Below are 20,784 nucleotides of genomic sequence, written 5' to 3' on the forward strand. Positions count from 1 at the left end.
GTTCCAGGTTCGATCCCCGCTTCCGCTATCCTTGTCACTGTCGTTGTGTCCTTGGGCAAGACACTTTACCCACCTGCTCCCAGTACCACCCACACTGGTTTAAATGCAACTTAGATATTGGGTTTCACTATGTAAAAGTGCTTATGAGTCACTAGAGAAAAGCGCTATATAAATATAATTCACTTCAAAAATTATGGCTGCTTTTTAAACTAACATGTGAGTATACAATTGTTTCAGTAAATACCGCTATACTTATTTTTGTTGTCATTTAATACACACTTAAGTCCTTTTGGTTTCCCAGCACAGAAAAAAAACAACTAAATAAATCACACGTTTATATTAAAATACAAAAATAAACTGTTTAGTGTAGTAATTGTACTCACGTGGATGATCCTGCCATGCGACGTTACATTTCCGCATTCCTTGGATTCATACACATGCGCAGATGCAGGGTCGGCATGAACTCGAATGGGGGGATACCGCTGTTCTGAAAATTTGCACACGTTACGTAAAATTGTGTTATTACTATTCATATATAGATACACTGTAGTGCATGTAACATCACCACTAATAGGCATCTGTGCATAATGTAAGGACTAGATTAGGCAGCTTTCGTGCCTTTTATTATTACCTGATTATATATTACAAGTCAAAGTCAAGTGTCGTGCAGTAGCAAAATGCCACCTGCTGTGTTGAAAAGATCAATCATCAATCAATCAATGTTTATTGATATAGCCCTAAATAGGCTAAATCACAAGTGTCTCAAAGGGCTGCACAAGCCACAAAGACATCCTCGGTTCAGATCCCACATCAGGGCAAGGAAAAACTCAACCCAATGGGAGGACAATGAGAAACCTTGGAGACGACCGCAGATGTGGGCGACCAGTGCAATGGACGGCGAGTGGATCTAGCATAATATTGTGAAAGTCCAGTCCATAGTGGATCTAACATAATAGTGAGAATCCAGTCCATAGTGGGGCCAGCAAGATGGGTGTTTTTTAGATTCTGATCTATTCCCAACTTAGGTTTCACGGAAATATTCTAAAATACTTTTGAAAACCAGTGAACCAAACTAGTTCATTTAGCCCAGCGGTGTCAAACCTACGGCCCGTAAACAGGTTTTATCCGGCCCGTGTGATGAGTTCTACCATGAATTGATTAACGTGGACCCCGACTTTAACAAGTTGAAAAACTTACTCGGGTGTTACCATTTAGTGGTCAATTGTACGGAATATGTACTGTACTGTGCAATCTACTAATAACGTTTCAATCAATCAATCAAGTTTGCAGAGTATTAAAATAAGCTGCTTTTTTTTTAACGAAAGAAACTGCTGTTCTAAATGTGCCCACTGGATGTCACAATAGCAATTCTGTTAGGCAAGCAAACGGTGCACAGTAAAGGGTGACTGTGGCTCCTCCTCCTCGACCCACATGAAACTTAAAACCTGCCGTTTTATGTCTTCTGCTTCGAACACATGGTCATTTGGCACCCTCGTTGCCCCAAAATGTCTCTGTCAAACACGAGAAAAGTAAACTTAACCCTTTTGAATAGTTTTTAACCTCCGTTTCTTACGGTTTGTTGAGTTAGCACTGGATTGATACGTGGACATGACAAAGGAGGTATTTGATACAGAGAAGAGTTTAAATGTGTTTTTTGTTCAATCCCAGAAAGACTGATTTAAAATTTAATCCTGGCTTTGTAGATACACTGAGACCAAGTCTAAGCTCATTGTGTTTTTGAAACGGCACCAATTTCCTCAGAATTTTCAACAAACTTTAAGTATTTTTGATTTGTACGTTTTCATAATGTGCTTATTCTATTTTTGGCCAAAGTAAAACACAGTAATCAACCTGGTGTTGTCTTTATTTTGAAAGTTTCATGCTATGATTTTACCATTCCGGCCCACTTGGGAATAGATTTTCCTCCATCTGGCCGCTGAACTAAAATTAGTTTGACACCCCTGATTTAGCACCTGGCTAAATAGGGGCCCTGAGCAGAATTATAATTTCCGCACCCTATTACAATTTTGTAACCTTTTATGTGAGATACCGTTTATACTTTTTAAATGATCATAATTGTTTTTGTGCAAAATAAATTCGATAAAGCCTAAAATTGCATATTTTCCTGACACATGAACAGCTGGAATTCAATCCCAGTTTACAAATGAACAGCCCAAACCTAACGTGGCGCATCACTGGGTACAGTACTACAGTATGAATATTTGGAGAAATTGACCATGAAATTGACTCTAATCAATAACAGAGCAGGAAGGGGCTAAGAATAATTTTGCGGTAAAATGTTTTATAACGCAAAACGGGGACCTGTAGTAGTATTAGAGAGTAAGACACCACTCAATGTTCCATTCAATCAAAAGTAGTTTATTTAATTTTGCCTTTTTCTGTATAACTTTATTATAATAAGACACTTCTCTGCGCGTACATTGCTCCCTTGAACTAAAAATGGCAACATTTATTTGTGGGAATGTAAGTTGGGGGATAGACAAAACTTAAGATACATACCAATATACATACATGTGCGTATATTACGGTTCCATTAATAAAACCATAAATGCTAAAATACAGAATGGACCACTCCAGGTACCTCAGTAATGCTGGAAACAGTACAATCTCCCGAGTAACTTTTTTAATATACTACTTTTTGTTTTCTTTTAGCATGGGTACATAAATAATGCACACATCAATATCAGGAGTTAAGGAGGGATGGAGGACTCTTTGAGCCAGTGTTAATAATACAGCTACCAATGCAGAAACCAGTGACAGGCAAGGCAAGCTGCACACATGGCTGTGTATTCATGCTTGAAGAAAGTTCTAGTGAAAAGATAAAGCATCACCTGCCTGTTAATTGTACGTTAACCATACTAACAGTGAGTCTCTCCACTGCTTATGTATTTTTTAAAATAACAAAACAGTATAATTGATAACATTGCTTCAATCAAGTGCTTGCCATTCTTGTCACCCTCTAGTCCTTCCCAAGTTTACAACAGATAGCAGAAAAAACACACATACCCAACACATCACAGTCGCACACACAAACACACATCACTAAATGCCCTACTCGCAACATCCCAGAAAGTCGCCTTCCAACCGTTACTGTCAGTAAACAAACAAAACCCCAACTTACAGCAGTGGATTGATGCAGAGGAGTATTTAGTTCGCCTTGTGGTCTCAGGATTCAAGCTCTGTGCAAGTTTGTCTTATAGTGTGAGACTACTTTACAAGCCTTTTTCCTGATTGGTGAATTCTTGTTGATGCGATATTTTGTCAACTTGTCAGCGTAGTTCTGAATTCAAAAGCTTCTTGGCTGCCATCCTGAGAGAACGCGCATTTTTGAAAAATCCTTCCTCAGATAAAGGAGCTCCTGGTAGTCTCTCTTGGTGCGAGAAGTCCAATAATAGCACAGGGGTGCAGCGTACGCATGCACAACAGCAGAGGAGTTGGAATACTCGGCCTATCTTTGTACTCTGGGCCCAGACAGAGTACCTGCCCTTGTTGCATGACATGTAACTTGCTCAACTAAATGAAAACAAAAAACAAGAAAACTAAACCCCAAAACATAAATACAGCAACCAAGTTTGTTGTTCTACTACGAGGAGTGCTTATAACAACATATAACCCATAAAACAACCGACAAATATTTTTTTCCATTTTCCCTCAGACAGAACGAAATGGTTATTTTTTTCCATCTATTTTAAAAAAAATGACATTTTGGATGAAAGAGCTGTTATTAATGATGAAGTTGGGTAAAGAAAAGAGTTTTTTTTTTTGCAGAGTGCAGAACCTCGGCAGGTAAGGGACGCTACGGTGTGACTGAAAAAGCCTTTATTTTATAAAAAAGGACTCCAAATTAAATGTCAAAGCAGGCTGAAAGTGTGTGTGTGTGGTAGGGGGAACCAGCATATACACAAGCAGCAGAACATATATATATGTATATATATGTATATATAATATATAAAAGACAAACTAGTGACGAGGTGACATGGAACAGTAGTACATAGGTCACATGACATTTATCACAAACTTGCTTGCAGGGAACCAAAACAATAAATGTAACTGAGGGCTGTTTTATCATCTGTTACAACATACACGCACACACGCACGCACACGCACACACTGAAACTCCCATGAAAAGCAAAATGAGTGCTATGGTATATTGGTACTGTTTCTGTTAAGAAGGAGCTGCACCTTTCCTCTGTGACAGAAGTAGCGCCAAACTACCAAGACTACTAGTCACCACCTAAAGGCCAAAGTGTGGTAGAAATATACACACGTACATGAATATAAAAGTTTGCCCAATTTTTAAGTTCTGCCAATTACTTTCGACAATCATTTCACACCCATGTTTGAAGACGCAAACTTTTGTGCTTGTATGTGAACTCCTTTTAAAACTGGCTTGTTATGTGTCAACTGGCTTCGGTGAGATTTTGGGAGGCGAGGAGGGCACAACTCAGGGAAAAGCAGGACAAAAAGGGGGAAATGAACACAAAAAGGACGAGTGGGTAACGGATTGATGGGTGGGCGGGGTCTGCTAACGTGAAATACCGTTACTGTACAATGCACTAATATGTTTAGGGATGCGAACATGAATCAATAAATCAATGAAAAAAAATCAAAACAGGTTTAAAAATGGAAGAGTTGGGTTTAAAGTGAGTGCAGTTTATCTGAAATGTTTTGAAATATTCTATCACTTTCTATTCTTCGGGGAGGGCCAGTTGCCTCGCTTCTCTCCACGATTTCCACCTCCATTTCCAGTCCCACTAGAGCCGCCGCCGCCGCCAGATGGCCCTCGAGGGCCTCTTCCTCCCCCTCCAGCTCCTCCGACGTTAACCCTCCGGTTTTGCCTCTCCATGCCAGGTCGCTGGCTTGAAAAACTTCTTTTGTTAGCTTGGGGCTCCTTTCCTGCCATCTCTCGCTCGACCACACCTCCTCCTCCTCCTCCACCTAGTCCCTTCCCCATGGGGTGGTGATGGTGAGAGGAATACGACTTCCCTCCGCCCTCCTTGTCTCGAAACTCAGTGAAGTCGCTGCTCTCGGACGCAGTCTCCCACTCCTCGTTGGCCTGGTCTGAGTTCTGATTAGTAAAGTCCGGGGACTTTGCTCCGTGGCTGTGGTGGTGCTGCGGGTGTGTCGGTCCGGTGCTTCCCTGGCTAAAGTGGTGATGGTGGTGGTTGTTTGCATTGCTGAGGTGGCCACCAGCATTATTGTTGTTGCTTGGAAGCGAAGCGTTGTGGTTGGCATTCTGGGCATTACTAATAAGCGTAGTAGTGACAGTGGTTCCGTTACTGTCCTGAACTGAGTTTAAGGAAGGAGAGGCAGGCCGTCCTCCCCCGATGACCCCCACTCCACCATTGATTCGTGCAGCATTTTCTCGCTCCTTCAGTCTCCGAAAGCGAGGTGGCTTGTCCTGCTGATGTTGGGAACGCGCGTGGCGGCGGCGTTTGGGTCGCTCAAACCCACTTGGCGGGAACCCGCGGTTAGTAGGAGGATGCACTGAATTTGGCACCCCGGGAATAGAAGCAGACTTGGCTGAAGCCTGCTGGGTCAAAACAGCACCATTGTCGGTGGACTTTTGAGTGGTAGGAGTTATATTTGTAGACAAAGATGGTGGCGGAGGATTTGATACATGACTTTGAGTTTGATTCCCATCTGCATTCTTATCTTTCTTCACCAAACTAAGCCCTCCCCTGCCCAAGTCCTTGTGCCCCAAGGTTTGTGTCAGGGCTTGCTGCCTCCGTGCTGAGTTTGGCTGCCTTGAGGACCCAACATGAGAGGCTGACCCGGGTGCAATCCTATGTCCTCCAGGTGTTCCACCAACATTGCCACTATTCCTGTAGATATTCCCTCCGCCACTACTACCTCCTCTTCCCCTCCTTGATGGCACACCCCTCGGGGTGAAAACCCGAGCATGTGAACCTCTTGGCGCAGACGAAATATTGCCACTGCTAGTGTTGGTGTTACCTAAGCCATTCTTTGTATTGGCTTTCTGGGTGTTGTCCTTTTCCAAATGACCATGATCACTTGTCCCACTATCGCTGCCCGTCTCAGAGCCTCTCTCCCTTCTCCTTTTGGGGATTTCTTCATACTCTGAGCCTTCACTGCGTGTTTCACTTCGATTCCTGGCTCTGGCTGGGTTGTGCTGGGACCTATCTTGACCATGTCTACCACCAGGGCCCTCGCCCTTTGAATCGTGATGGTGGCTTCCAGCGACTGGTGTGCGATAGTCTCTGCCACTCCTGCCACCCATCCTGCCACGGTTGCTGACGGTAGGTGCCGCACTGGCTGTGTAAGTACCCCTAAAACCACGACCACGGCCGTAAAACTCTCCACCTCGCCCCCGACTACCTCTGGTGGCTTTGTTGGAGACGCCATGATTGTGGGAATTGGTAGCTCTTCTTTCAAAAGAACGGTCTCTGTCCCTCCGAGAAGAGGACCCTGAAAATCCTGAAGAAGTGGTGTCTGCCTCTTTGGGCCCTCTACCTGACCCACCACCTCCTCCTCCTGCAGGGGGCCGTTCTTTGCCTCCATTCCTTGGTTTTATTGTGATAGCAAGCTCTTCTTTACCCGATTGAGCTGATGTGCTACGGGCAGTGGAGGCATCCTGCTTTATTGACGTGGATTGGCCACCATCCTTCTCTTTAGCTTTACCGAATCCTTGGCTTCCTTTTTCTCCTCCATCACCTTCTCCCCCCTCTTTCTTTGTCTCTTTCATCACTGGCTTCTTGATTGGACCAGCCCGTTTGTTGGGATTGCCGCCTCCTGTCTGACTGTTGGGCTTGTGCTCCACTGGAGCATTAGAGGAGTCATCGCCACCACGAGAATTGTTCCCACCTCCTGCATTGTTGCCCCCCCTCCTGCCGTGAGAGGACTGCCCACCTGTATTGGTGCTGCCAGGGCGAGGACCCCAATGTGTCTCCGTTTTGTGGTCCCGCATTCCCCTGTGGTTTGACCTCGAATGGGAATGGTGCTGCGGCTGAGAGAGACTGCCGTGTTGAGCGGGAGGTGGGCTCGCGGTCATGGCACCATGTGGAGCATATGAAGAGCCAGTTTTTTCATGTTTTGCATGGCTGCCATTGCCAGTACTACCACTAAGGTTTTGCCCAACACCAGCTTCGCCTTCTCTGTGAGAATGATGATGATGATGATGATGATGATGCAAAGTGGCCTTTGCCCCGCCATCTTCTCTAGTAGAAGCAGAAGAGGAAGAGGAGGAGCATGAAGAGGAAAGGGAAGATTGTTGGAGTGGGGGAGAAGTGTTGGTCTTCTTTGGAAGGCTCTCAATTATCCTGTCATGGCTGTTCTCAGCTTTATGGTGTTGGACATTGTAGTGAGGCTGTTGAGGGTGGTGATTGTGATGGTGGTGTTGATGAGAGTTACCATCTACAGCCGGGTGGTCTGCACGACCATTACGGTCATAATGAGGGTGTGGGGTCCCCCATAACTGGCCTGACTGAGATCCACGCCCTGGGACGTCATCCTGATGGGTAAAGCCATGGGAGTGGGCTCCCCTTTCACCAGCTCTCTGCTGCGGTTGCTGGTGCGATGGCATCCTTGCACCTTGGTCGGAAAAGTTGTTATAGTTGCCCTGACCACTCATGTAATGATGAGGGTGGTGGCTGCTTCCCGCCGCACTAACAGGAGGTGGTGTCTGGTTCGATGGCCCAGAACTTGTGTTAGGTTGCTTGATGGGTCCCAATCCACCCTCTCGAATGCGATGTGGAGGAGTGTCACCCCTAAATCAATGAAAAAGAAACATTACATCACTGTCAATTGCGACATGAAATACTTAGTTCAAGTATTCATACCTGGCCCCTTTGGTCACATCCTCTTCCTCTGATGTCTGCCTCTGCCTCAGAGGAGAATTTAACCCACAAGCTTCCACTCCACCAGGGAATACCTCGGTCCCCCAGGACAACTTGGGATCAATTGGGGGAGTACCACGGTGAGGGTGCCCTGGGTGCTGCTGTTGCCGGTCAAAGGGGTCTGAACCAGATCCTCCTGAGTCAGACCGCTCACGGCCAATAAGCCCTTGGAGAGAGGATTCTTTAAAACAACGTATCTGGATAATGCGTTTTAAAACTACGGACATCCTCTTACCTGATGGATGCATGCCAGCCGAATAGAAGTCCATAGGTGGTGGACGACCCTGCATCATGCGTGGGTCCATATAGGGCATTATCATCCAGCGTGGGTCAAAATTCATTGGCATTGGCCGAACTAAACTGCTGGGTTGATACAGTGGTCCACCCTGCTTAGGTCCAGGCCCCGGCTGGGGAGTTGAAACTGGAGAAGGACCCTGCGGTGCTTGGGGTTGGGGAGAGATCTGGCTTTGGGATGTCTGACTGTGCTGCTGTTGCCACTGTTGCTGCTGCTTCAGTAGCTGCTCCTAATCAGTATAGAGAAAGAATATGTTACAAACATGCATGTATCATCACAGAAGGCTACCGGTACTTGTAAATCAAGCAACACTGTCTGGGCTGTGCATGAGGATCATCTTAACATATTTTAAGCATTAAAAAAATACTATACTGTGGAACTTTGATTGCTCATTGTACAACCTTTCGATGTACAAACCACAGACTGAATAAAAATATGCATTGATCGTATCAAACCAATTGAAGAGTTTATTGAATCCATAACACCCAATTTAGTCACCCATCATTTAATGAAACAAGGAAGTCACATCTTCGTTCAATGAATGTTCTGCAATTTGTCGTCCCCAAAGTAAGAACTGAACTGGGCAAGAAAGCATTTAGGTTTTCAGCACCGAAGGCTTGGAATAACCTGCAATCGAATATTCAACTTCAAACCCTTGTTACATTGAATGAGTTTAAAGCTTCTGTGAAAGGACTGCAGTCTACCTTGTCTGTATGCACATGTGTTATGTGAGCAAGTTTTAATGTTGTAAATTTGATGTTTTATGTGTTGTTTACTGTTTTTAATGTAACCTTGCTGCTGCCCTCTTGGCCAGGTCTCCCTTGGAAAAGAGATCTTTGATCTCAATGGGATTTTCTGGTTAAATAAAGGCTAAATAAAAATAAAATAATGTGCATATTACAAAATTTAAAAAAAAAACATTCAAACCTGCTGCTGCCTCTGAAAACGAGGTGGCAGGGACTTCTGGTACTTGGAGTAACCCGGGCCCGGAGGGCCAATTACTTGACGGCCTGACCCGCCACCGATATTGTCAATCTTCACTGGTTCAGCTCCTCTTTCACCTCCACTTCCAGGTCGAGTGTGAGGAGTACAGACTGTCTCTTCTTTGTCTACCGGGGAAGGTATATCCAACGTAGGCGGCTGTGGCTGTGACACAGCTGGCTGAGGGCAATGTTGCGCATCTGAACCAAAAAGAAGATGAACATTTAAAGCATAATACAACCAAAGAAGCCAAAATACAAAATATTCAGAGTAGGAATAGGAAATTTAAATTTAGTCTACAATAAAAATCCTATTTCTATTGCTCTATCGTGAATCGATAATGCATATTGATGACACAATCTAGCTGCGTCACGCAAAATTGAAAGCAACAGGCCGCATTAAAGGCACATGGTCATTCACAAAGACGGGAATGCTACACATCAACATTAAAACACAAGCAAGTCGTTACAGTAGCAAATACGTTATTAGAGCTGCAGCGATCAAATAGTTTAGTAATCGAGTATTCAACTGAAAATTCCTTTGATTAATCAAGTCATTGGCTAAAACATTACTTGGTTAAAGAATCATAAATACCCAAGAGAAAAAAAAAGACATTTGACCATATGGTTTCATTTTGAAATTACTAAGACTAAATTACATTACATTTTGTTCGTGGCTGTACATTTACAGACCCTAAATTTAAGAGCAACCGACTAGAAATTAGACATTTATTCATTTTAAAATTGAATTTTTGCAGTGTTTGAATTAAAATGATGACTACTTGAGTGAAGCACATTACACACCATTGTTGCTTGATATCTTATCCATATACTGTATCAATAGTGAAACACACATCCTTGTTCTATCAATTGTCCGCTACAAATATTTTTATTTTCATCTCTTTAACCCACAGCACTGTTGTGACGTTTATAATGAAATAATAAAAAGGGTAAATATTAAGATACTTTATCAAGAAGGTAACATGCTGTAAAATGATGAAAGAGTGTTTCCGAGCTTATTGGAATTGGCTCCAGTATAATTTATATGCTAAAGAACACATGAGAGGACACATTTCACCACACCTTGTTTGTGTGTGACAATCATTGGTACTTTAACTTAACTTAACTAATATATATGGTTCATCGCAAGAAGCAATGTATATCGCAGCATGGAATTTTAAGCCGTTTTGCCCATTCCTAATTGACAATCACAGTCATTATTATGGTATGGTTACCTACCAGAGTTGGAATCATAGCTACTGTTGCTGTTCGCTCGCTGTCTGTCACTAACTCCAAGACCTGCTCCCGGCTGCACAGCTAGTGCAGGAGGCTCTTCAGGGTCAACACATGGGGATGGCGGCTGGCTGATGTTGGGGGAAGATGCAGAAGCTGACAAGGATGGACTAATGCTGCCGGTTGTGGCAGTCGCAGAATTTCCATCAAGGCTGGGTGTTTTATTGTTCCCACTTCCTCCTGCGTTGCTGCTTTGTTGTTGCTGCTGCTGCTTCTCATCCAGCCTTTTCAACTTTTCCGCACACGCAGCACGCCTCTCCTCCTCCATTCGCCGTTCTTCCTCCTCACGACGTCGACGAGCTCGCTCTACTGCAGCAGAGATCTCGGTGGAAGATTGTTTCCTGCGCTGACGCCATGTCTCATCCTCATCATCTGCCGGCACCCCATGGACCAGAAGTCCAGGCTGCGGAGGAGGGGTCGGGCCACCTGCTGCAGGGTGATGCTGTGTGTGGCCAGGATGTCCGGAGCCTGATGAGGCATTCTGGTTAAGGGAACGGTCCTGAAAAAAGTGTGTTAAAATAATTACTTCTATTGAGTTTTTATCATTAAACATCTTTGCAGTTATGCCAAGAATACGTTTTTTACCCAAAAGATAAAATAAACTACTAATTAAAAAACGTAAGTAAGTACTTGTTTCCCAACAGATGATTTAAATTGACCCTCTTATAAACAATCAATATACTGTTGATGGTAGGTTTATTTAACCAGAGAGGCAAAATAAATATATCCAGAAAACAAGATTATATATAATTTTTGTATTTGATTGAGTAAAATAAGTACCGGTATGTAATTTTCAAGCAAAACATCACTTAGTATTCTATAGCAAAACTTGGTTGGTTGGCACAGAGGTCAGATGTTTCTTTTTGTCTGTCAACGGGGATGCACCCATCTCTGGAAGGACGTACCCCTTCATCTATTTACAATTACTTGCCAAATCCTAAAGGTTTTGAGGATTTCCCTTGACACCTCAAATGTTCAGCCTCCATGTTTGACAGTAGAGATGGCGTTCTAGGGTCACACTCAACATTTAGTCTGCCCTCCAAAGACAGCAAGTTAGTGCCAACAAGCTTAAGTATGGCCTCATCTGACCACAACAATTGTGGTCAGATGAGGCCAATAATTCAATTTAATTCAGATTCTTGGGGTGACAACTCAATTCAGAACCTATTCTCGACTCAACGCGATTCTAGTAGTATATTATTTGGTATATAAATTATAATACAACAAGTTACAGGTTACAAAAGCTCTTGGCTGCTGACGTACGACTTATATATGGCTGCTGACGTACGATTCATATATCAATAATTGCTTTGTTTTAATCCAATATTGATTTAAAAAAGAAAAAAATACATATATATGGTTTGATTTATGTTGAACACACCATATTGACAGGAAAAAACTAATACAATTTTTTTTTGCAAATTTATTAAAAATAAAACACATATACATAAGTATTTAGACCCTTTGCTCAATACGTTGTTGATGCACCTTTGGCAGCAATTACAGCCTCAAGTCTTTTTGAATACAATGCCACAAGCTTGGCACACTTATCTTTGGACAGGTTCCTCTTTGCAGCACCTCTCAAGCACCATCAGATTGAATGGGAAGCGTTGAGTTTCATCCAGGATGTGTCAGTACATTGCTGCATTTATCTTTCTCTCTATCCTGACGAGGGAAAGAAAACCATCCCCACAGCAAGATGCTGCCACCACCATGATTCAACTGTAAGGATGGTATTGGCCTGGTGACGAGCGGTGCCTGGCATTCACCCTAAAGAGTTCAATCTTTGTCTCCTCAGACCAGAGAAATGTGTTTCCTCATGGTCTGAAAGTCTTTCAGCAGCATTTTGGCAAACTCTTTACCAAGAAATGGCTTCCGTCTGGCCACTCAATCATACAGGCCTTATTGGTGGTTTACTGCAGAGGTGGTTGTCCTTCCACAGAGGAATGCTGTAGGTCTGACAAAGTGGTCACTTCCCTGACTAGACTAAGATGAATGCAGCAATGTACGGAGACATCCTGGATGAAAACCAACACTTCCCATCCAACCTGATGAGCTTGAGAGGTGCTGCAAAAATGAATGGGCAAAACTGCCCAAAGATAGTTGTGCTAAGCTTGTGGCATCGTTTTCAAAAAGACTTGAGGCTGTCATTGCTGCCAAAGGTGCATCAACAATGTATTGAGCGTATTGTGTTTGAGTGTTACAATAGGCCTTACGATGGCATTGTGTTTGTGTATGCACATGTCTATGTTGTTTTGAGTGTTTATAATAAAATTGTGACAATTAAAACATTTCATATTGCCAAATGTTTTTTCTGTGCTACTAATTGTTTTCATTTAGTAGCACTGGTGTTACTAGTGAATAAGCTACCGTAATCGTACAGCCCTGTATATATATTAAATCGATTCTCTAGAATTATTAATCGATTTAGAATTGGTATATTTAGAATCGGAATAAATAAAAATCTATTTTTTTGAGCACTCATAGTATCTACTGTTAACATGTTTCTCCATATACTGGGTTAACGCATGCGCAGTGTTTGTGGTCGGGAAGTGGGGATTGAGTTTTTCCGTTTTTTCCTTTGTGCAGCAGATGATTAAAAGTTGTGAACCAGAATAAACGTTGTGTTTATTCACTTCCATTTAACATTTACTATCTACCCACTCATATCTATTCCTGACAGTGTTGTCGCACTGTGTGGATATTCATATTTATTACTGAACCTTTGTCCATTGAGTCAGAATGGTCAACATCCCAATTGTGATGCATCGCGATGTTATCAGTTTTCTTGATGGTTGGTAGAGGATCTAATACTTATTTTACTCAATCAAATAAATAAATTATAGGCTTTATTTACATTTTTGGGGATTTTGGGGGTAATGTCTCTCTGTTGAAACAAACTTACCATCAAAATGATCTACTGTTCATGTTTTTAGAAAAGGGGTAAATCAGCTAGGAATCAAATAATTATTTCCCTGATCGTATAATGTATAGCTCGCCCACGGGTGGGAAATCCTAGAAAGTATGTTGAAGAGGCCTAGTCAGTAGGACAGCCTATCGGTAAAAAGAGTGAGGCCTCTGTCCAAAGAGTGGCCCAGGTGGAGTTGCGGGGGGTACTGCTACCAGTGACCACCCAGTTCAAGCCTGCCCTCCTGTATACAGGCAGGCATAGTCAGCCATACTAAATCACAACGATCTACTACACTTACAAACACAGACATACACTAATCTATCCATGAGTCTAATGTGGTATATTGGGCCTTTTTGTCAACTCTGTTAAGCCTTACAAACCTCAATATTACAGTACTACAAATAATTACAACTAAAACTTAAAGAATTGTACATAAAAATAAAAAATAAAAATGGTTTAAACATTGTAATTACTTGGCACTAAGAACTGCTGAAAGACTCAAGACAGCCGGTAAATTTGCTGCTCGTTATCAAACTACCTGGTAGTTGGAGGAAGTCTGGGGGTCACCGTCAGTGTTTGATGGAGGCGTGTGACGGTTATCTCCACTGCTGTCTGAGGCACGAGAGCATGAGATTGCAGAGGGAGCCTCCTGGGGTTTTTGCTGCTCACTAAAGCATCAACAAATATAAAATGCAGTTGATAAACTGTAACATTAACATTTGGAGTCGGTTGGCTACAAACTGACTTTGAGTCATTCTTGCTCTCGGTTGTGTCATCTTCACCCTCATCATCGCCTTCATCATCACTAAACTTCAACTTGGCGGAGTAGTCGATCTCCTCATGTGCCCCTGTTAAACCCAAAAATAGACATAGGGTCATGCATGCATTTCATGAGCCAACCAAATGGCAGGTCAAAGTAGGGCTGAACAATATATTGCATTAATGATTACAATGTGAAATGACAGATTTTCAAAACATAACAGACAAATTACTTAAATACCAAGGGCAAAGCCACAGATTTGTTTTATTATATTTGTGAAATGCAGAGGTAAATCAGATTTTATATATTTTAAATAGGGCTGTCAAAATTAACGTGCCAATGAGGAATAATCCATCATCAATAATAATTTCATAAAAATGTTTTCCATAATTACCACTCGACAGCGTAAAATGTCTCAAAATCCCTAAAACGTGTCAAGCAACGCAATTCAGCTAGTTTGTCTAAGTATACACTAATTAATGTATGTAATGTATACAGTATTCACAGGGGTGCACCGAAATGAAAATTCTTGGTAAAAGAGAAAATGAGGAAACCGCAAGGCCGAAAAACGAAATAAATAATTATGCCAAATATTACTATTGCATTTATGGCTATGACTGTATACTACCCTCACTAAACTCAAAGCATTGCAATTACGCAATATTTATCCATCAAAAACCACCTTTACAATGCAGGCCAAAGTTGCCTAAATCAGATTTTTTCGAAAACCTGATTTAGTTTCAGCAGACTTATTACACCGCAAGTAAAATGTGATCTTTATCAGTCTCCAGTGTAAATGCGCACAGGTCCCAATGTGGCCCCAATGTTGCCTCGACATCACTTGTAAGTACAGTTCAATAAATGATAAATGAATGGGTTATACTTGTATAGCGCTTTTCTACCTTCAAGGTACTCAAAGCGCTTTGACACTATTTCCACATTCACCCATTCACACACACATTCACTCACTGATGGCGGGAGCTGCCATGCAAGGCGCTAACCAGCACCCATCAGGAGCAAGAGTGAAGTGTATAAAGTAATAGTAAAAACAAAGGAAGTTGACTATTTCCACATTCACCCATTCACACACACATTCACTCACTGATGGCGGGAGCTGCCATGCAAGGCGCTAACCAGCACCCATCAGGAGCAAGAGTGAAGTGTATAAAGTAATAGTAAAAACAAAGGAAGTTGACCGTAAATGAACAAGGCTACAAAATAAAATACAAGTCGTCACACCTTAAAAATTGTTTTTAGGTCAATTTTTTTAATATATATAATGTATGAATTAACATGTATAGTGTCATATACAGTATTTGGGAGGGTTCGTTTTATGGCTGTTAAGTAGAGGAAATATGGATATGAGCGTGGATCAACATTAGCTTGATTTTTCGTCTTACTTATGCAAACAACTTACGCAATGTACATAACATGTAAGCAAATACGGGACAGCGCACACGTCAATTTCCCTCCTTTAAGAAACAATATTTATTTGGAACTAAAGCGTGCGCACGCACGCACGCAACCCACTTGCTACTACCTTCCACATTGCACGTTTTGCAGCTCGATGTCTTTCTCGAATATATTGAAGTATGTCCACACTGCAGACATTTTGCCTTTGCTCCACTACAGACAAGCATGTGCGTCCTGCTTATGTCATCACAACATCCTGTTTCTGCAGTGTTGATAAAAGTATTTTGACCAAAAGTTGAAAATTGCAATTTGGGCCCTTTTTGGTGGCCAAAATTTGGCGTATTGCTATACTAATGGTGTTTTAAAGGGTTGGTTGTGGGTATCCTGAAGGTTTGAACTTGGAAAAGTGCTGGTCACAATCATCAAACGCGAGCACCCTTTAAGCATCTAGCGAACCGTGACATACAGCAGTTTTAATGTAGCTAATATAATAAAAAATATGTAAAAGACAGAACTCCAATTATAGCGTTTATTGCCAAATGAACATTTGTAGTTTGTGTGTACAATCAACAAACTCTTGTTGCTTGTACCTCACCCAAAACATTTGTGTGGTAATAAACATTATAATTGGAGTGCTGTCCTGTACCTTTGTACACATTTATTAATATTTTTTTTGAAAATTCAGCACCCATTCATAGTTTTGAGGGTAGAGCGTATTTGTTTGGACTTCTGTTTATTTGAGCAAATACATGTTAAATACAGTACTTTTAGTTATATTCAAATGTTCCATATCATATAATACACAATATAATATTCTGTCAGTAGTATATTATTGAATGAGTGCGGTCTGACCTGCCCAGCCCTCATCTCCATCGTGATCCAGCTCATCAAGCTCCTTTAGGTCATCCTGCTTGAGGATGGAGGGTCGTTTGACCACCTCTCCACCTGTGTCTCGTGGACGAATCTGGGACCTACTGTCAGGACCACCCTGCGACCGAGAGAACCTGAGAGAGAAAGACAGTACCACACTTACATTATCAACATCACAAATACATTATTTATATATTATACGCACTTTTCAATAACCCTTTTACGGTGCATTATGCAATAATGATACACATACTGTATAAGAAAAATGGCACCGTGTTTTGAGATAGTTCTATTATAATTTAGATACCAAAGAATACATTGTGATATACAGTATATCGCAATGTGGATTTAGGCCATAATGATAATAATAATATTATTAATGTACCGGTATTAGATTTGTAAAGCACGCTTTTCTAGTGATTCACGCACGTTACACAGAGAACTAGAGATAGTTACGAAATTCGGTACTTTTATAGACACCAACTGAATTCTGTTGGTAGTGCTCAATTCACGTAAAATCAAACGGTGCCAAATTTTGATACTTTTGTTGCACGTGACGCCGCGTCCAGCTGCAGACTCGTCACATCCGGTTGCAGACTAAACACCGGCTCAAGGAAACAATCACTCTAGCAGCACTCAAAGGAAGTAATGTTGCAATTTTCAACACCAAAAAAGCAAGTATGCTTTGTAGAAAACGCTCATACTTAAAATAAGGCTCCAGTCGTCCAAAATGCGCTAGATTGATGTTAATTTCTATGGCATTGGATTTGCCAGAGACAGGCTACTATTAGCATTAGCAATTTTACATGGCTATTTCAACAACCCCAAGTTTGGTAATGAAACAACAACTAATATTAATGTTACAGATGGTGTGTAATAAGCACAATACTTACAGTATTAACACTTTGTAGGGTGCAACACAACACACTAAACTTTAAGGAAAAAGCTACTTCTAGATAGCTCAAAGCCGTGTATAGAGAGAGTATGGCCAACTTGGAAGCAAACATGACACCCTGTTGTCAGGGTTTTTTGACCAATCATTTTGGAGATCCTCTGGCCATACTCTCTCTGATTGGTCAAAAAACCCTCACGGGACTACAGAGCGCCATATTTGCTTTCAACTTTGAAACCAAGTTGGCCATACTCTCTTTATACACGGCTCTGAGATATCCTGAGACTGCAATCTAATGTCTTGGAAGTGCAACTGAATTGCAAATGAGATTATATTATATTATATATATTTTATATTATATGTACTACGAAAACAGACACATGGATAGCAGTTATGAAATGATAATTAACTAAATTTTTAATCTTACATAAAATAAATAAATGTTATTATCAAATATAAAAAAAACAATTATGTTATCATCAACCAATTAACATTTATTACTCACACAAAAGTACAGAAATTTGGTACTATTGAGTAACCGGTATCATTTGTCACATACCGAGAATTAGCACTGTATCAGTTCAAATGTGAACAGTACCCATCTCTATAGGGAACCCATTATTAATTCACACTATGGGGGTGGTAAGCTACATTAATTTATTCACGCCAGTGACTAGGATGGCGGAAACTGCATTCGTACCAGGATGTAGAGTTTAAAAATGTTATTCCATTGTAGGATATTATTTTCTTTCAGGTTAAAATGTATGTAATCTATTAGCTAATAATAAATGAATCAGTTTTTCCCATGGCAACTGTTGCTGCTTGTATTCTGTTTGACTAGTATCACTTGATCATAGTGCTGGGCGATATGGCAAAAAATTATTGGATTTATTTTTTTGTATCAGCCAATCTCGATTAATATCACAATTTTTAATATTATTCTAAGCCGCCAGTTTTAATGCATCTGTAATAAAGACTAAATATACTAGAAATTAGTACAAAATTGTATTAACATATTGAGTAAATGAAGCAAATTAAATAAAATGAACATGGAAAAATATTTAAAAGTTTTACTCAATAGTAAAACAAATGCAGAAACATCAAATAACACAATTAACTTTTTTTACAGTCCTGAGTATTTGGCAGTGATGCAAGACCCAAAATAAAGGTTCCCCATTGATGATTAAAAGATGTTTTAAAATGTAAACCTTACCATTTTCAAATTATGATGCTATATACATAAAATCATTGCTAACTGCCAAAGTGCATCATCTTTAATAACTTAGCTAGTTTGAAGGTGAAATAGTTGGACTGGTAGTAGCGGTTCAACTGCTAAAATGCTACATGTGCTGGAAGTATGGCGAGCTGTGCAGATTCTGCTCGTTTTTTTACGGTTTCAGAATAATATTTTGGGTGGTATCTTTTAAACGACTACACACATTTGTTGTTTGGCTGGTTGTGTTGTACCTCGTACACATGACTTTGGCGATCCAAACAACCGCCACACAACTGACGTTGACTTCGTTTTTTCCCCTCATTAGCTTTACCTTCAGAAGATAACTCAAAGACTGGTTGACATTTATTTGTCCTCAGCTTTGCGTTTTTTGGCTCCAAGTTCAATAATTCTATTTACTTTTGTGGCAAATTACAACCGGAAATGGATTGGAAATGGTCGACTCTAAATTGGCTGTTATCGTGGACATTTCCACCATGTTTGATTGAGTCAATACATCTACAGCTGATCACAGTAATCGACTTGAAATTATTCACGACCATTGATCAAGATCATATAATCACACAGCCCTACTTGATCATGCACTCCACAATAGAAAAAGTTCACAAAAGCATAGTTTATATTATTCAAGCATCAGATCATTGTTGGTATCAGCCAATCTTCAGGGCTGCAATATCTGTATCATATCAGAAATGAAAAACGTTGTTTTGGGACAATCCTAACAATTACACTTGCAAATGTATGTGTACCTTGGAACTTGTCCTTCTCCGGGAGGTGGGAACCTGTAGGGGCCTTGAGGACCATAATTTGCCGGGAAAGGTAAATAAGGTGGATACATCTAGAAAAAAAAAAAGAAGAAGAAACAATCCAGTTCAGGCACATCTACAGTATATACCCCAATTGTACCCTGAAATTACCAACAGAATTAAGACATTTATAACTGTAGAACAGAAATCTAAATATTTGTTAGAAAAATAACATGGACAGTAAAAGGAAACCTACGAATGGTGGCAGGATTCCTCGGAATTGGGAGAACCCAGGCCCAACAGCGGGCTGAGGCAAGGTCAGGGCGGGGCTGCCTGCGGGAGGGTTCCTAGGTGGCACTTGGGACTGCAAGTTCTGAGGTGGGACCCCGGCTGCCCCATCCATCACTAGAGCCCCACCATTGCCACCCTCTGCCGCCCCCTCCCCAGAGAGGGTGGGTGCCAGGCCTCGGCCCCCACCGTCCCGCCAACTTGTAACGTCTGCAGAGAGAACAGAATCTTCATGGTGACACACAACACAGTAGAGTTGCGGAAAACAACCGTAAAACTTTAGCAGAGCGACTACTTTGTAAATACAAACATTATTTTGATCATCTTGAACATTTGTGCAACTATTTTTTTTTATTCAGCTGAGAACAACCTACAGTTTGTAATGGAGTAATCACTGAAATAACCAAAATGGTTCTAGACTTGTTGTGCCATAACCGCGGTAAAAATACAGACTGTAAGAATTACAGTTTTAAATTTAAATGATCAAAAAAACATAATTGATATCCACACTTTAATAAAAGCATGGCTGGACTGGCGCTAGCTTAAATGCTAACATGAATACAAAGGACATTAACATCTTTCCCCATTTAGAAACAACATTCCCCATCTAAACTTATATTAACACATTACTGTCTGAGCAACTAGGATATTCAATTGTGCACATGAACTACAAGATGTGCTCTTTTAGAATAAAGTGATCGATATATACTCAGAGGAGTATGACACAGAGAGTTTATACGGTGTGTTTAAGTACTGCTGAACAGAGAAGGACACACCACCAGAACACTCTTATCAGTGAAGCATAAAAAGCACAAATATCCCAAAACATACAAAATAGTAGGCTTTCTAACTGTGGGTCTATTTATTTGAGGGGGGTTTTAAGTCCTAAGACTTTAGTGTGTGTATAAGTACTTTTTGAGCACATTTAACAATACCGTGATAATGATAACCATGATCATTTTGTCTCACAGAAACCGGGATGTGAAATTTTCATGTTGTTATATCCCGAGCCACTGGTTTGATATTAATGAGATTTTAAACAATCATCACTCACTCTGGGGGCGGAGGCTTGGTCCGGGCCCATACCACTGATCTGCAGTGCCCTGTTCTTTGCCAGCTTTGTCCTGGTCGCCAGCCGCCTGCAGGGTGGGAAATTCCTCGCGAGAGAATGGCGACGGTAGGTTTGATGCCTTTCCACCTGTAAAATGAAATGCACAAGGGGTTG

The 20,784-nt window shown here is 41.2% G+C and overlaps 1 protein-coding gene across 2 annotated transcripts in view; it reads right to left on the reverse strand.

Moving 5' to 3' along the window:
- Positions 1-2,363: 2,363 nt before the first annotated feature.
- Positions 2,364-20,784, reverse strand: part of prrc2a (proline-rich coiled-coil 2A) — a 29,840-nt gene continuing 11,419 nt past the window's right edge. For both annotated transcript variants that reach the window (XM_061982635.2, XM_061982634.1), the window contains exons 6-16: positions 20,614-20,757; positions 19,528-19,769; positions 19,275-19,363; positions 16,382-16,533; positions 14,102-14,204; positions 13,895-14,024; positions 10,392-10,944; positions 9,100-9,353; positions 8,113-8,401; positions 7,821-8,043; positions 2,364-7,748 (exon numbers count right to left, since the gene is read on the reverse strand). In XM_061982635.2, the coding sequence (XP_061838619.1) occupies positions 4,703-7,748; positions 7,821-8,043; positions 8,113-8,401; positions 9,100-9,353; positions 10,392-10,944; positions 13,895-14,024; positions 14,102-14,204; positions 16,382-16,533; positions 19,275-19,363; positions 19,528-19,769; positions 20,614-20,757 (5,225 nt within the window). In that variant the 3' untranslated portion in view covers positions 2,364-4,702. The remainder of the gene's footprint in view (positions 7,749-7,820; positions 8,044-8,112; positions 8,402-9,099; positions 9,354-10,391; positions 10,945-13,894; positions 14,025-14,101; positions 14,205-16,381; positions 16,534-19,274; positions 19,364-19,527; positions 19,770-20,613; positions 20,758-20,784) is intronic.

The sequence above is a fragment of the Nerophis lumbriciformis genome, linkage group LG21, assembly GCF_033978685.3.
Source record: "Nerophis lumbriciformis linkage group LG21, RoL_Nlum_v2.1, whole genome shotgun sequence".
Taxonomy (NCBI): Eukaryota; Metazoa; Chordata; class Actinopteri; order Syngnathiformes; family Syngnathidae; genus Nerophis; species Nerophis lumbriciformis.